Below are 20,846 nucleotides of genomic sequence, written 5' to 3' on the forward strand. Positions count from 1 at the left end.
CAATTTAAACCTCCTAAAAGTGTTAATATGGTTACAAAATATACATTAGGTCAGTACAGGACTTTTTTATATATTGTAGTTACCTTATGTGAGGAGAAGAGCAGACATGTATCGCCGGAGATGAGGTAAAGGGGGAGAAAACTCACTAAAGTCCATCAAAGTCTATTTCAGTAGCAACATTCCAAACATCACTTTCTAGGTCCTCCACAGCCTGCCCGGTTCAAATTACCATGTTATGGTAACAGTGCCCATGTTAAAATGTTTATTTCTTTCTGGAAAATCGTGCCGCGTTAGAGCAATATCACACAACAGCAAACTGCGCTAGGGGAGGAACACCTGTAGTAGGGCTCTTAAACTCTGAATTGTACTTTCTGCCAGGTCTTCATATTCGCCTCTTTCCCAAGTGTTTGTTTTGGGTAGCATGTATAAATTTGCCACAACTTATTTTCCCTTCAGATGTGTCAGTCTCTAATGCAGTCAGCTCTGTTTATGATGATATGTATAGCTTTATCTCTTTGACTTGTAGATTTTTCTTTGTTAATACCAGAACTCCCCCTTTTTTTCAAACTTCTATCTCGTTTCCATATATTGTGGCTATAATGAGGAGTGGATGGAAGAAGTTCAGAGAGCTGTTGCCTCTCCTGTTATTGAGAGGGCTCTCCCTCCATGCTAAGGGATCTTTGTATTCAGCATGTGTTGGGAGTGTATTGCTGTATTGTAGTGAGACCTGGACAGTAAAGGAAGAGGATATTCACAGGCTCAGATGTGCAGAAATGGCAATGATTAGGTGGATATGCAGTTCGTCCTTGAGTGCAAGGCTTGGAGGGGCTAGGTTTATGATGTAAGAGCTGAGAGGTAGGATGGGACTGGAGTGTACTGGTGGTGTGATGAGGAGAGGTTTCATTGAGATTGGTTGGGCATGGGGATAGGATGGGGGATGATAATTGGCTGCAGAAAGTAAGAAGTGTTATTGTTAGGGGTAGGGTAGTGTGGGGTAGACCCAAAAAGACTTGGGACGAGGTCATTGAGTGTGGCCTCAGGGTTAAGGGACTAAATAGGAAAGCTGCCAGAGATCGAGCAGCATGGAGAGCCGCCATCAGGTGCCCAAGACTGACACATGCATGTTGGAGCCTTCAGAAATGAAACGAAAGCTTAGGATATTGTTTGATATCCTTGGAATTAATAGTTTCAATTAGGCAGATAATATGTCATTGCATTTCTTTGGTATATTCATTTATCTCTAATAGTTTGGATACAGTGCCATCTGCATTTGAGTACATCAACTTAATCATGTTGTTTACATATTTGACATTTGAGTCTACTACCTTCCATTTTCTTAGCCCCTGTTGTTTGTGTACCATTTTCTTACTTGTAATCTCACTACATACAGTGGAGTCTCTTTTATCCTAAATTCTTTTAACCGTAATATGCCATTAACTGTAAGTTTTACTAAAATGTTCTCATTTTGATTAATCGCAAAAATCTGAAATCCATTCGAAAATTCAAACATGGTGGGCTTGTTTTGCGCCACTAGCATTAGTTTACGGTTGCTTCGCTAGTCATTAGCGCGAGTTGCCCACTCTCTCACCTGCATCCACCACCTCGGAAGATTTGGATGATGTGGGATATGATGTGGAAATGACTGAATAAGGAAAGAGAAAATATGAAAAAACAATTAGGTTTAAGACTTTATTTGTTCAAATTGCATACAGTGAAATACGTACTTAATTTGGTGAAGGTTTGTTTATTTGAGTGAAGATTTATTTAAGTTGACAGTTTCTATTACAGTTACAAAAGTGGAGTTACATACGTAGTTGCCGAAGTGTTTTAAGTGTTTTGGTGATGGTTGAGTGGCCTTTGGGGTGCTGGTGGTGGTGGTGGTGGGCTAGATTTCGCCAGAAATGGGTGATGGGTGAGTACAATACTGTTTTCTTGTATCCTACATATTATTACAGTATCTTTTAACCGAAAAAATCGATTAAATAAAACTTTGAAAGTCCCATGATTTTCGGATAAAGGAGACTCCACTGTACTTTGTGAAAAAATTTGCTCCACTCTTCCTCTGACCTTCCCTCTTTTTTTAGTTTTTGCTTTGTCCCTCATTTCTTCAAGTGATCCTCATTCCTCCTGAGTTAGGCATTTTTTTTATCAATTTTTTTAATTCCTCTTTTTCCATGAGTTTGTTAGCATTTTTCCATATTTCCTTGGCAGTGTTCACACTCAGGAAAGTTACCTTCGGGGGCATTGACTTATTTCTCTCAGATTTCCCTAGCCTTTTTTGTTCCTCTGTATCTTTATCACAGATATCCACTGATACTTCATTCAATATGTTCATTATATTTACCATCACCTGTTTGTCTCAAGATTCTGTTTCTTATTTCTTCTTCATTTATACCAGTGATTGGCAGAGATTTGTTGACACCTACTGATTCTTTGACCAGTTTTGGGTTGTTTTTAATTATTTCTTTCACGTCCTTTCTAATGCCTTTTTCTTCAGCTTTTGTTTCTGAGTCCTTCCTTTTATTCACCATTTCAGCATACATAGTTTGTACTTCATATTTTGCAGTTTCTCATCATTTCTTTTTCCCCTGGGTTATCTTCTCTTCATTATCACTGCTTTGGTCTGTCAGACTGAGTGCCTGCCAGATCATCCCTGTATCATTTCTGAACTCCATAATACTTTCTTTGTTCACTGCTGTACTCGCTGTTTCTCTAGTCTCTTTTTAAGTAAAACTACCTCAGTCGACAGCCCATGTATTGTTTTGTCTTTGTTTAATTCCTGTACTAATTCTTCATTTTCTTCCTTCTGCATGCATAGTTCCATCCTAATTTCATCTGTTTCCCATTGAACAGTTTTCTTCAGTTTATTCACTTTCTCTACTAATTTATTATGTGTCTCCATTTCAACCAGTTCTGGGTAAAAATCATCATCTGTTTTCTACCTTTATCCCTTCTCTGAAATCCATCCATATTCACTTTACTGAAGATAGTACTCATCTTGCAGAAAGATAATTCTCACTTAGAAATATAACTCTTACTTACAAATTTGCATATCCCTGCTACCCGCCCGGTGATAATGATGACACCCAGTTGATGTTTGCATTGTATCAGCGGATTCATTTGAATGCACTGACTTGGATGTATTCTGTTATTTGGACAACAATTTTTTTGTTTATACTTTCTCTATTAGAACATCACTTAATTTAGCCTAACAGAGCTTGACTCATATAAAGATCCATCCATCATCCAATCCTACGTTGCCCCATGAGGAACGTAGGAGCCCGGGGCTAGGCAAGTTGGTCATAACATTTAAGATGAGAGTGACCAGCCTCTCTCATCCATGAGTAGCATTACATGAGCAATAAACCCCAGTCACCCCTTGGATATAAACCTTCACCGGCTCAATCCGATTGGAGTGCCGTAATTACCCACTAAACCACCAGGCGCCAAAATTTGGTTATATGGTTACCACCCAATGTAGTAAATGGTTTCCTGGTGTACAGGAACTCATTTGGCTTGTCACTTAGTGTAGAGTCACCCACAGGCAGAAGGAAGAGGAAAGAATGAAGGAAAGAAAGACAGAAGAGGGAGTGTAAAGTCACCCGCAGGCAGAAGGACGAGGAAAGAAAGACAGAAGAGGATGGAAGGAAAAAAAGATGGGAGAGAGGAAAGGGCAGACACCCAAGAGCAGCACTACATCAAGTGAGTGGATGGCAAGCGCCCCCACCTACCACTTCATATAGAGATTCTACAGTAAAAGTCCTTCAGTCCGACTACCTATAATCCGAATAGCCCAATACTCTGAATGTTTCCAGGCGGCATCAAAATCTCTCTAGCGGCGAGGAGTGGCAGCAGGTGGGGAGGATGGCGATTTTCAGTTTATACCTGTGCCCACTCTGATGCTCTTCCTATAATTCCACTCGATTTTTGGACCAGTAAGTGTGTACAGCAAAGTAACAAAGGCTCCCCTACATACTATTCATTGTAGAAAGGAAACTTATGAACAAAAGCATGTGACACAATAAGTGATAAACTCAAAGTCTGACCCCCTCCAGCCAGGAGAACCCTACTGCTTTCCTCCTCTCCAGCCAGGAGAACGCTCCTGCTTTCCCCCTCCTCCAGCCAGGAGAACCCTCTTGCTTTCACCCCCCTCCACCCCAGAGAACCCTACCACTTTCCCTGCCTCCAGGCTGGAGAACTCTCTTGCTTTCCCCCCCTCTATGCTCTCCCTCCCTCCTGCCCTGCTGGACACTCAAGTTTTTCTTTTCCGATCATTTTTTCACGCCGAAATATTTGAAGTAGCATATTTGTTTTGTACCATTAGAAAGCTGAGCCTTTGTAGAGTAAATTGAAACTGCCATTCGGATTATGGGACTTTTACTGTATTAGGTGTGACCAGTAGTGGCCAGCAGTGGCCAGTATCATTGGAGCGATACGACGCACGTCGTCTCTCTCTTTCTTTGCTGTGGTGTGTGTATGTGTGAGTGTATTTTTCACCTACATTGATCACCTTTGTTTCCATGCCAAGCATAATTGCAGTCTTCCGCTCAGCTGGTACGATAGCAGTCATCCAGTCTTTCTAACATATTTCCCACTAGCACTTCAATGCACAATTTTTATGCTTAATCATCCCTGCGTGCATGTCACCTTGTATGCTCAAAATTTAATGCCTCTCTTAGTAAGAAACAGTTTCATTAATGCTCAAAGCCACCTGATGGTGATGATGGACAGAAGAATGGTGTGATTTTCTCCTGTTGCATGGATGAGAGAGTGCCACAAAACACTAGAGTTTGGCAGGAAAATAAAATGCCAGATTTAATTTGTGAAATAGAGAAAAGATCTGCTTGATTTTGATAGATTCTTACCTAAGAGGTGTGTTTTAAATTGATAATCTTGAATCGACATACTGTATGCTAGATCGATGTTGTGCTGTATTGAAGCTTCCTCCATTGCTCTCAGTTCTGTCTGAGCAGATGTGTGAGTAGTGTTTTATTTTGTGAAGGTGTTGTGTATGTCAGTTTTACTTCATGTAGGAGTGCTGTGTGTATGTTATGGTCACAAAGGAATTGTTAACCCCTTTGCGCTCAGACGTGTATCACGTTGCAACAGATCAGTCCCAGGCCCATTGAGTGCATCCCTTTATTATCCAGACGTCCATTAGCCGGACAATTCATTACCTGGACACTGTGATGTGGTTGTTCGAAACCATTATTTGTACATTTTTCCAATTTATGTGGATAAAATGCTTGTGTCCAGGTGGAAATTACAGCTGTGTGAACATTTCTGGTCGATAAGGAATAGCCCAGTGGCTCCGCGCTGTCTGACTGGGTAGTTCACTGAACATTCGCTAGAGACCTCCTCAGTCATTCTACGGTTCTCAGTTCCCACGTGGCGACTGTGTAGTGAACAGCTCCTCTCGGACAGTTTTTATGGTGGCACATATGGTGGCTTTTGTGGTTGTTCCCTACCTGCATCAGGCCTTGCTTTTCCTTACATGCCTCATCCTAGGGTGTGTAATAATGGCCCCTCCACCTGGGAAAAGGAAGAGGGTAGTGCTGACTCTGGAGAATAAGCGGGAGATCATAGGTAAGGTTGATGCAGGATGGTCGTGTCGTGAGTGTTGATGTTGATTTTATTGTAGCTTCCTTTACTGTACCATGATTTTATTCTATTTTACATGATTTTATTCCATTTACCGTTATGTATTGTGTGCCCACTGCATTCTTGTGTAGCCAGTTTTTTTTCATTTTTTTTCATGTCACTGCAGGGTATGGCCCTGCAGTGGTGATTGCTTGTCTGGTTGATGGGTATGCTTGACCATGGTAATTTCTTGGCTGTGGTTTATAGATCTGCTTGATCAGATAGTGTAGTGTTAAACAACAGGAACAAATGTTGTATGATGTACTGTAGTGGCCATTTACACTGGGATTTCAAAGTTAGGTTATGTGTAAGGGGGGCCAGGGGAGAAGTCCACTATCCGGACAGGAGAGAGGTCCATTATCCGGATGGATCCATTTCCCGGACATGCCTCTGGCTCTGTTATATCTGATAATCGAGGGCTGAGCCAGGCCAACACTCCCAGGCAACAGCTGAGCCAGCTGCACACCACATGGCAACAGCCTAATAGGAAGATGTTCTTTTTTGTACTTAGACTTTTCATTTGTTATCAGTAAATTGCCATAACATGTGTGAGAGAGTGAGTGAGTGAGTGAGTGAGTGAGTGAGAGACTGAGTGAGATACTGAGTGAGAGAGAGAGAGAGAGGGAGTGAGAGAGAGAGAGAGGGAGTGAGTGTGTAAGAGAATGAGTGAGAGAATGAGTGAGTGAGCGAGTGCGTGAGATGGGATGGGGGTGGGGGGTAGTAGGGCAGTTTGGCTTTTTTATCTCCCTCCTTGTCCCCCAACCCTCCCCCACAACTGCTTGTCTCCCTTCCCATCCCCCTGCCCTCCCCCACCCCTGCATGTCTCCCTCCCTATCCCCTCCCCCTCCCCCACCCCTGCTTGTTTCTCTCCCTGTCCTCCTACCCTCCCACGCCCCCACATAGCTCGCTGCCTGTTAGTTGCCCTGCCACTGCCTCACCTTCCTGCATGTGATGTTTGGTATCCCAGTTTTTTGGCAATAGTATTGTTTATGAGGATAACATTGCCAAAGGTGTTTCTATGTTAGTCTCTATTGATTGAGTAAGGTATATGGGAGTTTGGGTTTGGACCTGGAATGCATATCTGGCTTTTCTTCAGTATCTTATAGGTAAAATTGCTTCAATATCCAACATGCTCACTGACCGAACACTCCCACTGGTACACATCGCTGCCGGATATTGGGGTATGGGTGTAGTTAGTTTAGTGCATGTGATGTGGATTAGTTCTCTGCAAGAAGTACATTGAACAGATCCACGTGTTTGTCTTACATTTGTGATACATTGTTTTGATTCATTTCATTTTGTTTTTAAAGGCTCCAACATGCATGCATGCATCGGCCTTGGTCACTTAATGACGGCTCTCCATGCTGCATGATTTCTGGCAACTTCCCTATTTAGTCCCCTATCCCTGAGGTCACACTCAATAACTTCATCCCAGGTCTTTTTCAGTCTGCCTCTCGCTACCCTACCTCCAGCATCAACACTTCTCACTTTCTGCACCCAGTTATCGTCCCCCATCCTCTCCACATGCCCAAATGATCTCGATCTACCTCTCCTCATCACAACACCAGTACACTCTAGTCCCACCCTACCTCTCACCTCTTCCATCATAAACCAAGCCCCCCCCCCCCCAGTCCTTGCACTCATGGTTGCACTGCCGCCACACATCCGCCCAATCATTGCCATTTCTGTATGTTTGAGCCTGCAGATATCCTCTTCCTTTACTGCCCAGGTCTCACCACCATACAACACAAGCTGTATACAAAGATCCCTTAGCATGGAGGGAGAGCCCCGTCAATGTCAGGAGACAGCTCCATGAACTTCCTCCAACTGCTCCTCACTCTAGGCACTGAGCTAGCTCCAGCCCCACCTCCAGCACATAACATGTCTCCCAAATAAAAAAACTCTTCCACACACACTCAAGAGACTCATCAGCAAGTTCAGCTTTTTCGCGCTTGACAATCTCCACATGCTCTCCCCAACACACTGCACACATGAAATCAACTTTATCTTGCCTTCTACCTTTAGTGCCACTGCATCTCTTATGCACCCACTTGTCACAGACACTGCACAAGTACAGTCAGGTTGCATAAAATGTGTGTTTGTAAGCCACGGTTTTCTGATCCAAGGCATGGTTCCTGCTCAGAACCTAAAGTAGCAGAAACCATGGTTATATGCTTAAAGTGCAGACTTTTGACGCCAAATGACGCATTTCCATTGGGATTTCCATGGCACGTGTTTGTGCTGCAAACCGCGGCTATCAGCCATTCACAGGCAAGCATGGCAAGCAATGAGAAGCCAGTCATAACCCTTCCCTGGTGGCAAGTGCGCGCACTACCTTCCTCCATTGTTTATTCTTGCACCACTTGCTGTGAGAGTGGCCAAGAGCATGGTTTCTGAGGACTGCCTGGGCCCCCCCCTTCACCCCCCCCCCTTACTTGCCCTTCCACCATGATACAGTGCCAGACTACAACTGGCCTAAGACTGTCACAAAAGGGACAGAAGAAAAAGCCACCTCTTAAATATGACCAGGAAATGGATATTATTCATCACATAGATAATGGAGAGAAAAAGGCAAGTATTGCTGGTGATTATTGTCAACAAATCGAAGAAGAAGGGGGGCTGAGGCAGCGGCAGCATGAGGCAACACCACACTCGCCTCATGCTGAGTGGCCCTAGTTTGCCTGTAGCCTCAGAACCCCCACCCTCACCCTATCCACTTAAGCATTGTTGTTGGTCATAGTCAGGTAAGACCTTTAAATATTGTTTGTTTAATGTTTAGTATTCATTATTGCCAGTAGTACATGCATTGAATAATTATTTGAGAGTGTGCTTGTGTTTGCTGGTGAATGTTTGGGTGTAGGTAGGGTGGTATGTGGTAACTTGGCTGAGAGGCATGAACCATAAGTAATTTTTCCCATGTTATTTATAAACCACAGAATTTCTGAAGCACGGCATTGGTCCAGAACCATATTGCTGCGGATTAGACGACTCGACTGCACCCACTTATCACAGACACTGCACAAGATGGAATTACATCCCATGCCCTTGTTGCAAATTGCACATGGCCACTCTCCCTTTTCTTTGACAGTACTACCACCAGCCTTGGATACCATCACTTTTGTTTTACCAGCATTTACTCTCAAGCCCTTGTGCCCCATATCATCTCTTCATTTCCTGAATCTATTCTTCACCTTCCTTTCATTATCTGCATGCAGCACAAAGTCATCAGCATACAACATCTCCCACAGGAGTTCATTTCTAAAGTCACATGAGAGAGCTTCATGTACCATACTAAACTACAAGGGGCTCAAGACTCACCTCTGATGCACACCAACATTCACAGAAAACTCATCACTCAAATCTCCATTCACTCTTACCTGTGTGCGATCACCCACATACATGGCCATAACCACCCTAACCAGCTACTCCTCAATCCCAAGCTTTCTCATAGCCCACTTCACCTCCTCTCTGGGGACTTTGTCAAAGGTCTTTGCCAAATCAACAAAAGCAAAGTATAGTTCCTTTTTCTTTTCTATATATTTTTCCTGAAGATGTCAGACAATGAATGTGACATCAGTGATCCCTTTGCCTGGCATAAACCCATGCATAGGGAGGAACTAAGGCACATGTACATGTATCATGTTTGTGGCACAGGATTACTTTTAACATCTCTGGTGAGTGTGAGAAGCAGGAGGTTCATTTCCCTATGTGCAAAGGCAATCCCCTGCCATGATGGACCGGGGTCCTCTTTGCTGGATGCAGAGCAGGATGAGAAAGGTTCATTGCCAGGCAGTTGGTGTTCCTGCTTCACTCCATTCCGGCAACAGTGGCAGCATGGGAAGGCTCGTATACTTTGCTGGTGCCTTTTGTGATAGCAATTCACATATATTCAGGATGCCAAAATTTAAAATGATATCTGTGTATAACATTGATATTAACCCTATCAGGTTTCAGGGATGGGCAGATCATGTCTGTGCTGGGGTCAGCCACCCACGCTGACCCACATCTTCGCGGCCTGATATTTTACTTTGGTCACTCTGTGTAAATACACTTTTCATGACAGAATGTTGGTTTTTGGTGTCATTTTAAAGCTGAATAGTTGTACTTTATTATAGTATGTTCAAAAGAGGAGAACAAAGAAAATGAAATGTCAAAATGATGAGTTTAAGTTAGACGAAAAGCAAAAATTATATACCTTGCCGTAGAAAAATATTTGGTAAAAAATAATGAGTTAAAATATATAAATTTGGTTTAAACCATGCAAAAATACAATAAATTACCTTTACAATGATATATTGATTATGATCATTTTTACATTTCAATTTGCAGTAAAGCAAAAGGAAAGAGATGCACAATTTTATTTTAGTTTTAGCCGCATATTCGCTTCGTGATGTTTTTCTTTGATCGGTCAGTGTAAATACACTTTTCCTGATAGGGTACTGGTTGTGGTGTTATTTTGAAGCTGAATAGTTGTACTTTATCGTAGTATGTTCATAAAAGGAGAACAAAGAAAATAAAAAGTCAAAGTGATGAGTTGAAGCTAGGCAAAAACCAAAAATTTTATACCTTGCTGTAGAAAAATACTCACTAAGAGTAAAGTTATAAAGAAACAAAGCCGTGAGTCAGACCAGCTGTGCAATACTGCCATGCATAGAGCAACCATTCTGTGACATCATGCTCGCGCCTCTTTGGTATGATGCATAAATGTGATTTGTGTTGAATATTTTACAAAAGTTTCTTAAAATGACGATTAAAAGTGTCATCGGAATCTCTGAGGTTGGATTTGAAACGACGATCGAAATAGTCATCGGAATCTCAAAGGGTTAAGAATTGCCTCTGGGCAATCAGAAGAGATGATATTGCCTACTGAAGGAATTAATGTATATTTGAGTGGAAGCATTATAGAATTGAATGGATCTTCATTTAGAATTGATATTTATGTTAAACATAGTGGCTGTGGCTGTAGAGTAGGGAAATGGTATAATAGTTTTCTATTCTTACCCTATCCTTAAGTGGGAAGAAGGGTAGGATAATGTTGATGAGTCTTTGCCTAGTAATATGAACCTCTCCCACTGCACCAGTTGCTGAGCCTGACGTCCTCGTCCAACCCAGTGCTGCGGAATATCACGGACTACTTAATAGAGGAGGCCAGTGCAGAGGAGGAGGAACTGCTGGGTGGTGGTAGTACTGGAGGAGCTGGCACCCAGGCAGCATCGGGTGGCACGGGATCAGGGGCTGCCACTGGAGCTACCACCACTGAGGATAAGGCGGAGGGGGAAGCCATTGAAAGGGACCCCTGTCTTATAGTGGTAAGGCATCTCTCTCTCTCTCTCTCTCTCTCTCTCTCTCTCTCTCTCTCTCTCTCTCATCGTTAACTACAATTAGGAACTCTGGACAGCATCCTTATGCAAGATTATGTAAGGAAAATTGAACTAATTCGGAGCAAGATTGGATCACAGCTTCATGTAAACAGTGTTTTGCTAAATTCTGATTGTGAGATAGCAGATGTCCTGAATTTCTACTTTTCATCAGTGTTCAATAAAAGGGCTGAAGGTGGCATACCTGTGCCAGACATTACTTTTTAGGGTTTGGCTTTTGGGAATGTTCAGTGCACTGAAGCATAAATGTCCAACAGACTTGGCAAATTACAAACCAAATCCCCTTGTCCTGTTGAGGTGGTTCCAAGTGTCTTGCAAGAAGCTAATGCCATATGGCCTCTCACCTAACTATCCTTAATAAATTGCTGGCTACTGGAGAGTATCGATCAGACTGGATGGAAGCTACTGTGATCCTATTTATAGAAAAGATAAAATGCTATTGTCCAGAAAATTGTCATCCAGTTAACCTTACATCTGTAGTAGGAAAGGTATTGGAAGTTACAGTTGCAGACAGAATTGTAGATCATCTTGATTGAGATAATTTTCTGTATGTCTTGTGTTGCAGATAGGATTATAACGTTATATCATGTCGACTCATATTTTACAGTATGAAACACATTGAGCTGGTTTGGCCATGTGGAAAGGATGGAGAGTGAGAGACTGACAAGGAGAGTGTATGTGAGTGAGGTGGAGGGGGGGAGAGGGAGGGGAAGGCCAAAGATGAGGTGGAGGGATGGAGTGGAGAAGTATTTGAGAGAGGGGGTGTGTGAGCTGGGAGCAGGGCAGTGAAATGGCGGGGGACAGGGCGACATGGAGGCGATTTGTTTGTGGCCACCCCTTACGGCATTAAGACATCTGGCAATAGATAGATAGATAGACTTCCTACATGGTTTTAGGCAGTATTGTTTGATCTGTCTATCTATATACCTAGGCTGCTTCCCCCAAGGAAAGGGAGGTAGCCGAGACAGGACGACTCACTCTCCACTTACTCATCCATTCAGACACATTCATTCGCATCTTAGCCCCAAAGGGGAGAACGGACAGATCCTCACCGCACCACACCGCACAAGGGTCAACTGGGCAATGCAATCAGTGACATCCGCAGCAGGGCCCGACAGCAGAACTGGTTTACCCCTGCCACATCATAACAGACCCATCCCCTTACCCGCACCTGACCTGACTAGCTGATCAGACCAAATGCGGGAGAATATCCCCTCAGGGCTGCGTCATCACTTATTCATTCACAATTTCTCTCCATTTATTTCTGTCACGCACAGCCACTCTTCCTTGCTCAACAGACATCCCTCTCGCATCCAGCGCTCTCTTCACACTGTCCATCCATCCTATTCGTGGTCTTCCTCTCAGCCTTACACCTCTCACATCAGATCTAGTTATCTTTTTCACCAATCGCTCATTATCCATTCTCTCCATATGCCCAAACCATTGCAACACCCTCTGCTCAACTCTACCAGCCATCTCCCGAACAACTCCAGTTCTCCTTCGCACTTCATCATTGTTTGATAGTGATCAATTTTATTGAATTCTTCCACTGCAGGCTCTTTACTCGTAAATACAACCAGTGCCTGGCATTTTACATATACAACCAGTGCCTGGCATTTTACGTTATTTACTTGGACCTCTAAAATGCTCGATCTCTAGCAGCTTCCCTATTCAGTCCTCTATATTTGAGGTCACCCTCTGTTATCTAGTCCCAGGTCATTTTCAGTCTTCCTCTTGCAGCTCTACCCTCAGTGTTCACATGTCTCACCCATCACACCCAGTTGTCATCCTTCATCCTCTCCACATGCCCAAACAATCTTAATTTTTCCATCTCTAGTACCACTTTTCCTCGCAACTCTTCATTTGGAGTCCGAACTCTCCCTGGCATGCTAAGCAAGGATGCACTGCACATCAGAAATAGAAAAATCCTTCAAGACCTCAGTATACACATAGCACTCCAACAAGAAACAAAACTGACACACACATCGCTCCTAACCTTGAGTAGTTTCAGGAATTTTGTCTGTCCTGTCTCCTAGGGTCTTTCTATAAATTTAAAATAATGAAAGTTGGTAGACTACCAAAAATGTAAAGATTTGTTGGCAATAGTATACATGAATGTTTGTGGCTTATTCGGTAACAGCTGTTTAGGTACGTTACCGGTACGTTAAAGATGGCCGAAAATGTAAACAATGAGGGAATGGAATTTCAAGGATTTGATGCTAATACTAATGTCATGGACCTGGTGAAAACATTAATTATGAGGATTAGTGAACTCGAAAAAAAAGTAGAGAATCTAGTGATAAAGGATGTGTCAGGAAATACGGAAACCACCATACAGAGTCTAATCCAGTCCAACGAAACAGCCAATGAAGAGATTAAGAATTTGAAGAGGGAGAATGTTGAACTGAGGAGGAAACTTGAAGAGAGTACTAATAAAACGGAGAAGGTGAGTAATGTACTAGAAGAACACAAGGCAAAGTGGGCACACGTAGAAGAAGAACAGAAAGAAGTGGTCAGCTTAAGAGAGATCATCCAGGAAGAAAGGGAAATGAACAAGAAAGAAATGGAAGAAAATGTAGTGAAAATACTGAAGAAAAAAGAGAAAATAGTGAGAGAAACTGTAGAAAGGAACAGATGTGTGGTAGTATTTGGAAACAGGGAAGAGGAAGAAAAGGTTAGGTTCGCAAGACTCGAGAAAGACACGAACATGGTGAGAGGAATATTAGGCAAGATTGACCCCGAAGGAGACAAGTGGGTAAAAGAAATTGAGGAAGTAAGGAGGATAGGGCCTTATAAGAAAGGGGAAACAAGACCAATGAGAGTCAAGTTTACATCAGAAAGTGTAATAAATGAGATACTTAAAGTGACCTGGAAATTAAGCAAACAGGCGGGGATGGAAAATATTATAATAAGAAAAGATCTGAATGAAGAAGAAAGAGAAGTTTTAAAATCATTAAAGGAAGAAGTAAAGGAAAAAAATGATAAGAGGACAGAGGAAGAACGTAATACTTTTTTTTGGAGAGTATTGGATATGAAAGTAAGGAAATGGTATTTAAGGAAATAGAATTGAAGGAAACTAGGGGGGATGGTTGTGAAAGATCAGAAGTTGAAGAAGTGATACGGACAGAGAGTAGGAGAGAAGAGGGTATTAATAATGTCAAAAATAATTTGAAGGTGATATATACTAATGTTGATGGTTTCATATCGACAAGGATCGAAATTAATGATTTCTTGAGAGAACATGAACCTGATGTCATGTGCCTTGTAGAGACCAAATTAAGAGAAGATATTGATGTTCATTTGGGAGATGGTAAATACAAACTGTGGAGAAAAGACAGGAAAGAAAAAAGGGAGGAGGAGTGATGATAGCAGTGAAGAACAACATAAATGTAGATACTGTGGAAATGGGAGAAGGCAGGGCTGAAGTGATATATATGAAATTAGAAACTGGAGAGAATGTTAAGAGAGATATGGCGGTAGTGTATGTTCCCCCAAAGACGAGAGCATGGAAGGATGACGAATACCATGAGATGTTGTCAGATATGGCTAGCTACTTGCAAAAAATAATTGAGAAAAGCAATAATATAATTTTGGTGGGTGACTTTAATTGTAAAGAAGTGAACTGGGAGGAATGGTACTCAGGAGGCGGCGAGGATTCGTGGGGTACTATGTTATTAAATATAATAATGAATAATGTGATGACGCAGTGGGTCAAAGAAGAGACACGGTTTCGAGGTGAGGACACACCAACAAGGTTAGATTTACTGTTCACCAAAGAACCCGATGTAATAGAATCATTGGAATATCTCTGTCCTTTGGGAAAAAGTGATCACGTGGTCACTGAGTTCCAGATGTTAATAGGAAACGTCGAGCCAAGAGACGAGCTTCATAGACAGGGAAGATACAACTTTGGCAAAGCAAATTTTACAGGATTGAGAAACTTTTTTGAAAATGCAGATTGGAGAAAATTCAGAGAAACAAGAGAGATACAGAGGAAGTGGGATATGTTTCTAGACCTCTATAATTTGGGAGTGGAAAAATTTGTACCAAGAGTAAGAGGGAAAGAAAACAGGAAAAAGGAGTGGTTTAATAGAAGGTGTATGATAGCCAAAAAAGAGAGAGATAAGGCGTGGAACAATTGGAGAAAGAGAGGTAACGACAGAACAAAGGAAGAATATAAAAGAACAAGAAACGAATACACAAGAATACGTAGGGAAGAAGAAAGGAATTTTGAAAAAGGTATAATTGACAAATGCAAGGATGAACCCAAACTGTTTTATAGATTTGTTAATGGCAAACTGAAACAAAAGGAAGGAATCACCAAGCTGAAAGTAGATGGAGAGGTCTTTAAGGATGCGGCAATGCAAGCAGAAATAATGAACAAACGTTTCCAGTCAGTTTTCACTAAAGAAAAGGAGCTTGTGGAAGGGGAGGGAGTGATTAGAAATGTTCCGGTGATGAAAGATATAAAAGTGGAGGTGCAGGAAGTGTATAAATTACTGGAAACTCAAGATGTAAGGAAAGCCCCAGGACCTGATGGAATTTCTAATTGGGTACTGAAGGAATGCAGAGAACAACTGGCGGATAAAATTCACAGCTTAATTGTATGCTCACTGGAAGAGGGGAAAGTGCCAAAAGAATGGAAGAGGGCAAATGTGGTACCAATTTACAAGGGAGGAAACAGGGAAGAACCCCTGAATTATAGACCAGTGTCTCTAACCAGCATGGTCGCAAAATTGTGTGAGAGAATCCTGAAAGACAGATGGATAAAATATCTGGAAGAGATGAATATTTTGGCTGAATGTCAGTTTGGATTCAGAAGTGGAAGGTCATGTGTTTCAAACTTGTTGAGCTTTTACTCAAGAGCGATTGATGTGGTACAGGAGAGAGATGGTTGGGTGGATTGTGTGTACTTAGACTTAGAGAAGGCCTTTGACAAGGTACCTCACAAGAGACTAATGTGGAAACTAGAATATATAGGAGGACTAAAGGGGAAACTTCTGGAATGGATGAGAGACTTTTTGAGAGACAGACAAATGAGGACAGTAATAAAGGAAAAGATGTCTGGATGGAGGGAAGTAACAAGTGGAGTCCCTCAAGGCTCAGTGTTGGCGCCAGTAATGTTCCTGATTTACGTAAATGATATGGTACATGAAGTGAACAGTTATGCGAGTCTGTTTGCTGATGATGTAAAGATCTTGAGGAAGATAGAGGTTGAGGAGGATTGTAAAATACTGCAGGAGGATTTGGATAGGATACACAATTGGAGCCGGACGTGGGATATGAAATTTAATGTAAAGAAATGTAAAATATTGGAAATGGGTAAAAGTACCAGGAGACCATCACTGAATTATTTTTTGGGTAATGAATTAATCACAAAAAGGAGAGAAGAGAAAGATTTGGGAGTGCTGGTCCAAGATAGTTTGTCACCAGAAAAGCACATTAACAAGATAGTTGGAGAGACTTATAAGCTCTTGACTAACATAAGAGTAGCATTTCATTATATGGAAGAGGAAATGATGAAAAAATTGATAGTGGCCATGATCCGCCCCAGGTTAGAATATGCAGCGGTAGTGTGGTCCCCACACAAAAAGAAAGATATAAACAAGATTGAGAGAATACAAAGAACAGCAACCAAGATGGTCCCCAGTCTGACAGACCTGTCATACAGAGAGAGGCTGGAAAAACTGGATTTGCCTTCGTTAGAGGAAAGGAGAAAGAGGGGAGACATGATTGCGGTGTTCAGGACCATGGTGGGAGTAGATAAAATTGACAAAGAAGATCTGTTTGTATGGGATAAGAGAGCAACAAGAGGACATGGAATGAAATTGAAAAAGTCAAGCTGCTTGAAGGATATCAAGAAATATTGCTTTCCTTACAGAAGTATAGACTTATGGAATAGCCTGGACAAAGAGATCGTCCAGTCTAAAAACTGAAACGAGTTTAAAGTTAAATTCGACTTATTGGGAAACAGCGACGGAAACCCACGAGCATAGTACATTCCGTGTATATCACAATTAGGTATATTCTTAAATATTTGAAACGACTTAGACAAAGAGGTGGTGCATGAGAAAAACATTCATGTGTGTAAAGGTAGACTTGATAAATGTGGATATGGAGACAGGACAACACGAGCATTGCTCAATTCCTGTATACTACAAATAGGTAAATACAAATAGGTAAATACACACACCATAGACCCCCCCCAAATCAGACACTACTTCCACATTTGATGAGAAAGAACTGGGGGTCATGGAGGCCTCATTTTCACCCATCACTCCTCTACAGAGATACACCAAGCCCTTGTTTTTCAACCAATCGCTATTCAACAATTTGTTGTTTTGACATTTATAAATCTATACCCATTTTTGTTGTTTGACATGGTTATCAAGCCATTTCGACATTTCAAACTGCGCGCCGCCAGACAGACCGGATGAGCTGCCTTAGTCTCCCACGCTCTGCCCTGCTGATCAGTTTCCTCCTCATCTGTTTGCATTTCAATTTGACCAAGTGGAATACACAGCACCACCATGGCTCCACCCAAGACCCCTACTACTACCTCTATCAAGTTCGGTCATGTGCTCACCAACCTGAGTGAGTGTTTACGTTGGTGTGTGATCTTTGTATAGAATTACTTGTGTGTGATCTTCGTATAGAATTTGTGGTGTGTGTGTGTGTGTGTGTGTGTGTGAGTGTGTGTGTGTGTGTGTTCTTACCTACCTAATTGTTCTTACCTAATTGTATCTTTACAGGAATGAGTCAAGCTCGTATTGTCCCGTGTCTTAGACCATATTTATCGTACATATCCTTAAATTTGTGAATTGTTTTGGCACACACTATTTCATTCGGTAGTGCATTCCATTGATCAATTGCTCTGTTTGGGAAACTGAATTTCCTTACGTCTTTATCACCTCTCTTCTTATGCAGTTTTTTGCAGTGTCCTCTTGCTGATGCTTCTCCATATGTTAAGTAATCATTTATGTCTATTTTCTCCTTTCCTGATATGCACTTATATAGCATTATCATGTAACCTCTTTTCCTTCTCTCCTGTAGTGTTGGTAGATTCAGTTTATTTAGTCTTTCTTCGTAGCTTAGGTCCCTTAAGCTTGGTATCCATCTTGTAGCGGCCCTTTGAACTTTTTCAATCTTGTCTATATGCTTTTTGAGATGAGGACTCCAGACTATTGATGCATATTCCAGGGTTGGTCTAATGAATGATGTTATTATCCTTCTTAGCATGTCTTCATTTATGTATGTGAATGCTATTCTCATATTTGCAAGCAGTGTATACATGTTCCGTACCTTCTCGCTGATGTGGTCAGCCGGAGATAGTCTGTTATTGATAATCACACCTAGGTCTTTCTCTCTTTCTGATGTGTATAGGGTTTTATTTCCTAACTTATAATCCCAATCAGGTCTTTTTCCACTTTTACCAAACTTGATTACATGACACTTGTCCACATTGAATTTCATTTGCCATGTACTACTCCATTCATGAAGTTTATTTAATTCTTCTTGTAACTCTTTGCAAGAGTCTGTGCTAGTAATTCTCCTTTGTATTTTTGAATCATCTGCAAACATATTCAGATAGCTCTCATTTCCAGTGTTACTGTTTATATCATTTATGTACACTAGAAACATGATTGGTGCCAGCACCGAACGCTGTGGTACTCCACTAGTCACTTCTTTCCATGATGAGTAGTTTCCTCTTAGTACTGTCCTCATTTCTCTTTTTATGAGAAAGTCTTGCATCCAACAAAACAGTTTGCCTTGAATTCCTCCTTGATGGTACAGCTTCCATAAAAGTCTTTGGTGTGGTACTGTGTCAGAAGCTTTCTTGAAATCTAAATAGATACTGTCCACCCATCCTTCCCTTTCCTGTATTGTGTTTGTTACTCTGTCATAGTAGCTCAACAGATTAGTAACACATGATTTTCCTTTTCTGAAACCAAACTGTCTTTCTGTTATCATACTGTGTTCTTCTAGATGATTTACCCAAGCTTTTCTTATAAGTTTTTCTAATACCTTGCTTACAACACTGGTCAGTGATACTGGTCGGTAGTTGAGAGGATTTTGTCTATTTCCTTTCTTCAATAAGGGGACTATATTTGCTTTTTTCCAAATATCAGGTAGTTTCCCTTGACTCAAGGATTTCTTGAAAATTAAAAATAATGGTTTACTTAACTCCTTTGCACATTCTCGTAACACCCAACATGAAATTTCATCAGGACCACTTTCTTTTCCTCTGTCTAATCTACTTAACTCCTCTTGTATTACTTTTTCTGCTATTTGTATATCTGGTAGTATGTGTGGACATGCGTGTTCCACATATTCCCTCTCAAAATTTTTTTCTTCTGTAAAAACTAATTGGAAATTCTTATTTAGTGCTTCACAAATATCTTTCTCTTGTGTATAAGTGATTCCCTCGTCCGTGATGGATTGTATTATATCTTTTACTTTGGTTTTGCTTCTGATATAGCTGTAAAACAGCTTTTGTTGATCACTACTTTTATTTATTATATCCTCCTCAAACTGTTTTCGGGCTTCCCTCCTTATTCTTGTATAGTCGTTTCTTGCCTGTTTGTAATTATTATACTCCCTTTCACTATTGTGTCTTCTGTATCTATTCCACAACAAGTCTCTTCTTTCTTTAGATTTTTTACATTCTGTATTGGACCATTTCTGTATTTTCTTATCTGCTTCTTTGTGCTGTGGGATGTACTTCTGGACTCCTATTTCATAAAATTCACAAAAATTTTTATATACAGCATTTAAATCTTGTCCTCTAAGCTCATTTTCCCAATCAACTTCTAAGAAATACTTCTTTAGGTCTTGATAATTTCCCTTTTTATAGTTTAGTCTCTTTTTGTAACTGTCATTGCTGTTTACTATGTCATATGCTATCCTGAAGTTATAATTTAGTACTGCATGATCGCTTTTGCCGAGTGGAGGGTGATATATTAAACTTTCAATGTCATTTTCTTGCCTAGTAAATATTAGATCTAGCACTGAAGGTACATCAAGTCCTCTTTTTCTAGTGGTTTCCCTCACATGTTGCGTTAAGAAAAACTCTTGTATGAGATCCAGGAGCTTTTGGTCCCAACAGCTTTCTTGGCTATTTATATCTAGAGTATTCCAATTTATATTTGTATTGAAATCCCCAGTTAGTATAATTCTTTCCGATTTCTCTTCCATTTTATGTAGCAAGGATCTTATACTCTGAATTGTACTCTCTGCCAGGTCCTCATATTCGTCTCTTTCCCATGTGTTTGATCTGGGTGGCATATACAAATTGGCTACAATTACTTTACCTTCAGATGTGTCGATCTCTACTGCAATCAGTTCTACTTGTGATGGTATATCTAGGTTTATTTCCTTGACTTTTAGATTTTTCTTAGTTTATGTGTGTGTGTGTGTGTGTGTGTGTGTGTGTGTTCATGCCTAATTGTTTGTATATACAGGTAACTCGCACGGAACACGATCTCGCAGAACTCGCTCGCAATTATACACGGTAAGGGCTGGGATACATATAAGACAACGTAAGATTAAAAAACCATCATGAAAACTACAAATTAACGCAGGAGAGGCCTTTGAAAGATCAAATCCTCGAACGTCACCGCAGCGCGCGGTTTGTTTTGATTACATGACGATCTAGGCGGGAAATTATTCAGTGAGTGAGACATTCCCGAGTATAGTAGCACAATATTTGTAAGTTAAATATTTAGAGTACTGTACTGTTCTGGTAAGTTTATGTGCAACTTAAAGTACTATTAAATAACGTTAAAGCAAGAAATAATGTCTTATAACCAGTTTACCTGATAGGCGTCA

At 41.1% G+C, this 20,846-nt stretch overlaps 1 protein-coding gene across 2 annotated transcripts in view; it reads left to right on the top strand.

Moving 5' to 3' along the window:
- Ars2 (arsenic resistance protein 2) overlaps positions 1 to 20,846 on the top strand; it is an 842,642-nt gene that overhangs the window by 529,894 nt on the left and 291,902 nt on the right. For both annotated transcript variants that reach the window (XM_080275726.1, XM_080275727.1), the window contains one exon: positions 10,722 to 10,949. In XM_080275726.1, the coding sequence (XP_080131852.1) occupies positions 10,722 to 10,949 (228 nt within the window). The remainder of the gene's footprint in view (positions 1 to 10,721; positions 10,950 to 20,846) is intronic.

This window comes from Coenobita brevimanus, chromosome 62 (genome assembly GCF_032717465.1).
Source record: "Coenobita brevimanus isolate Jiangsu-jjx chromosome 62, ASM3271746v2, whole genome shotgun sequence".
Classification (NCBI taxonomy): domain Eukaryota; kingdom Metazoa; phylum Arthropoda; class Malacostraca; order Decapoda; family Coenobitidae; genus Coenobita; species Coenobita brevimanus.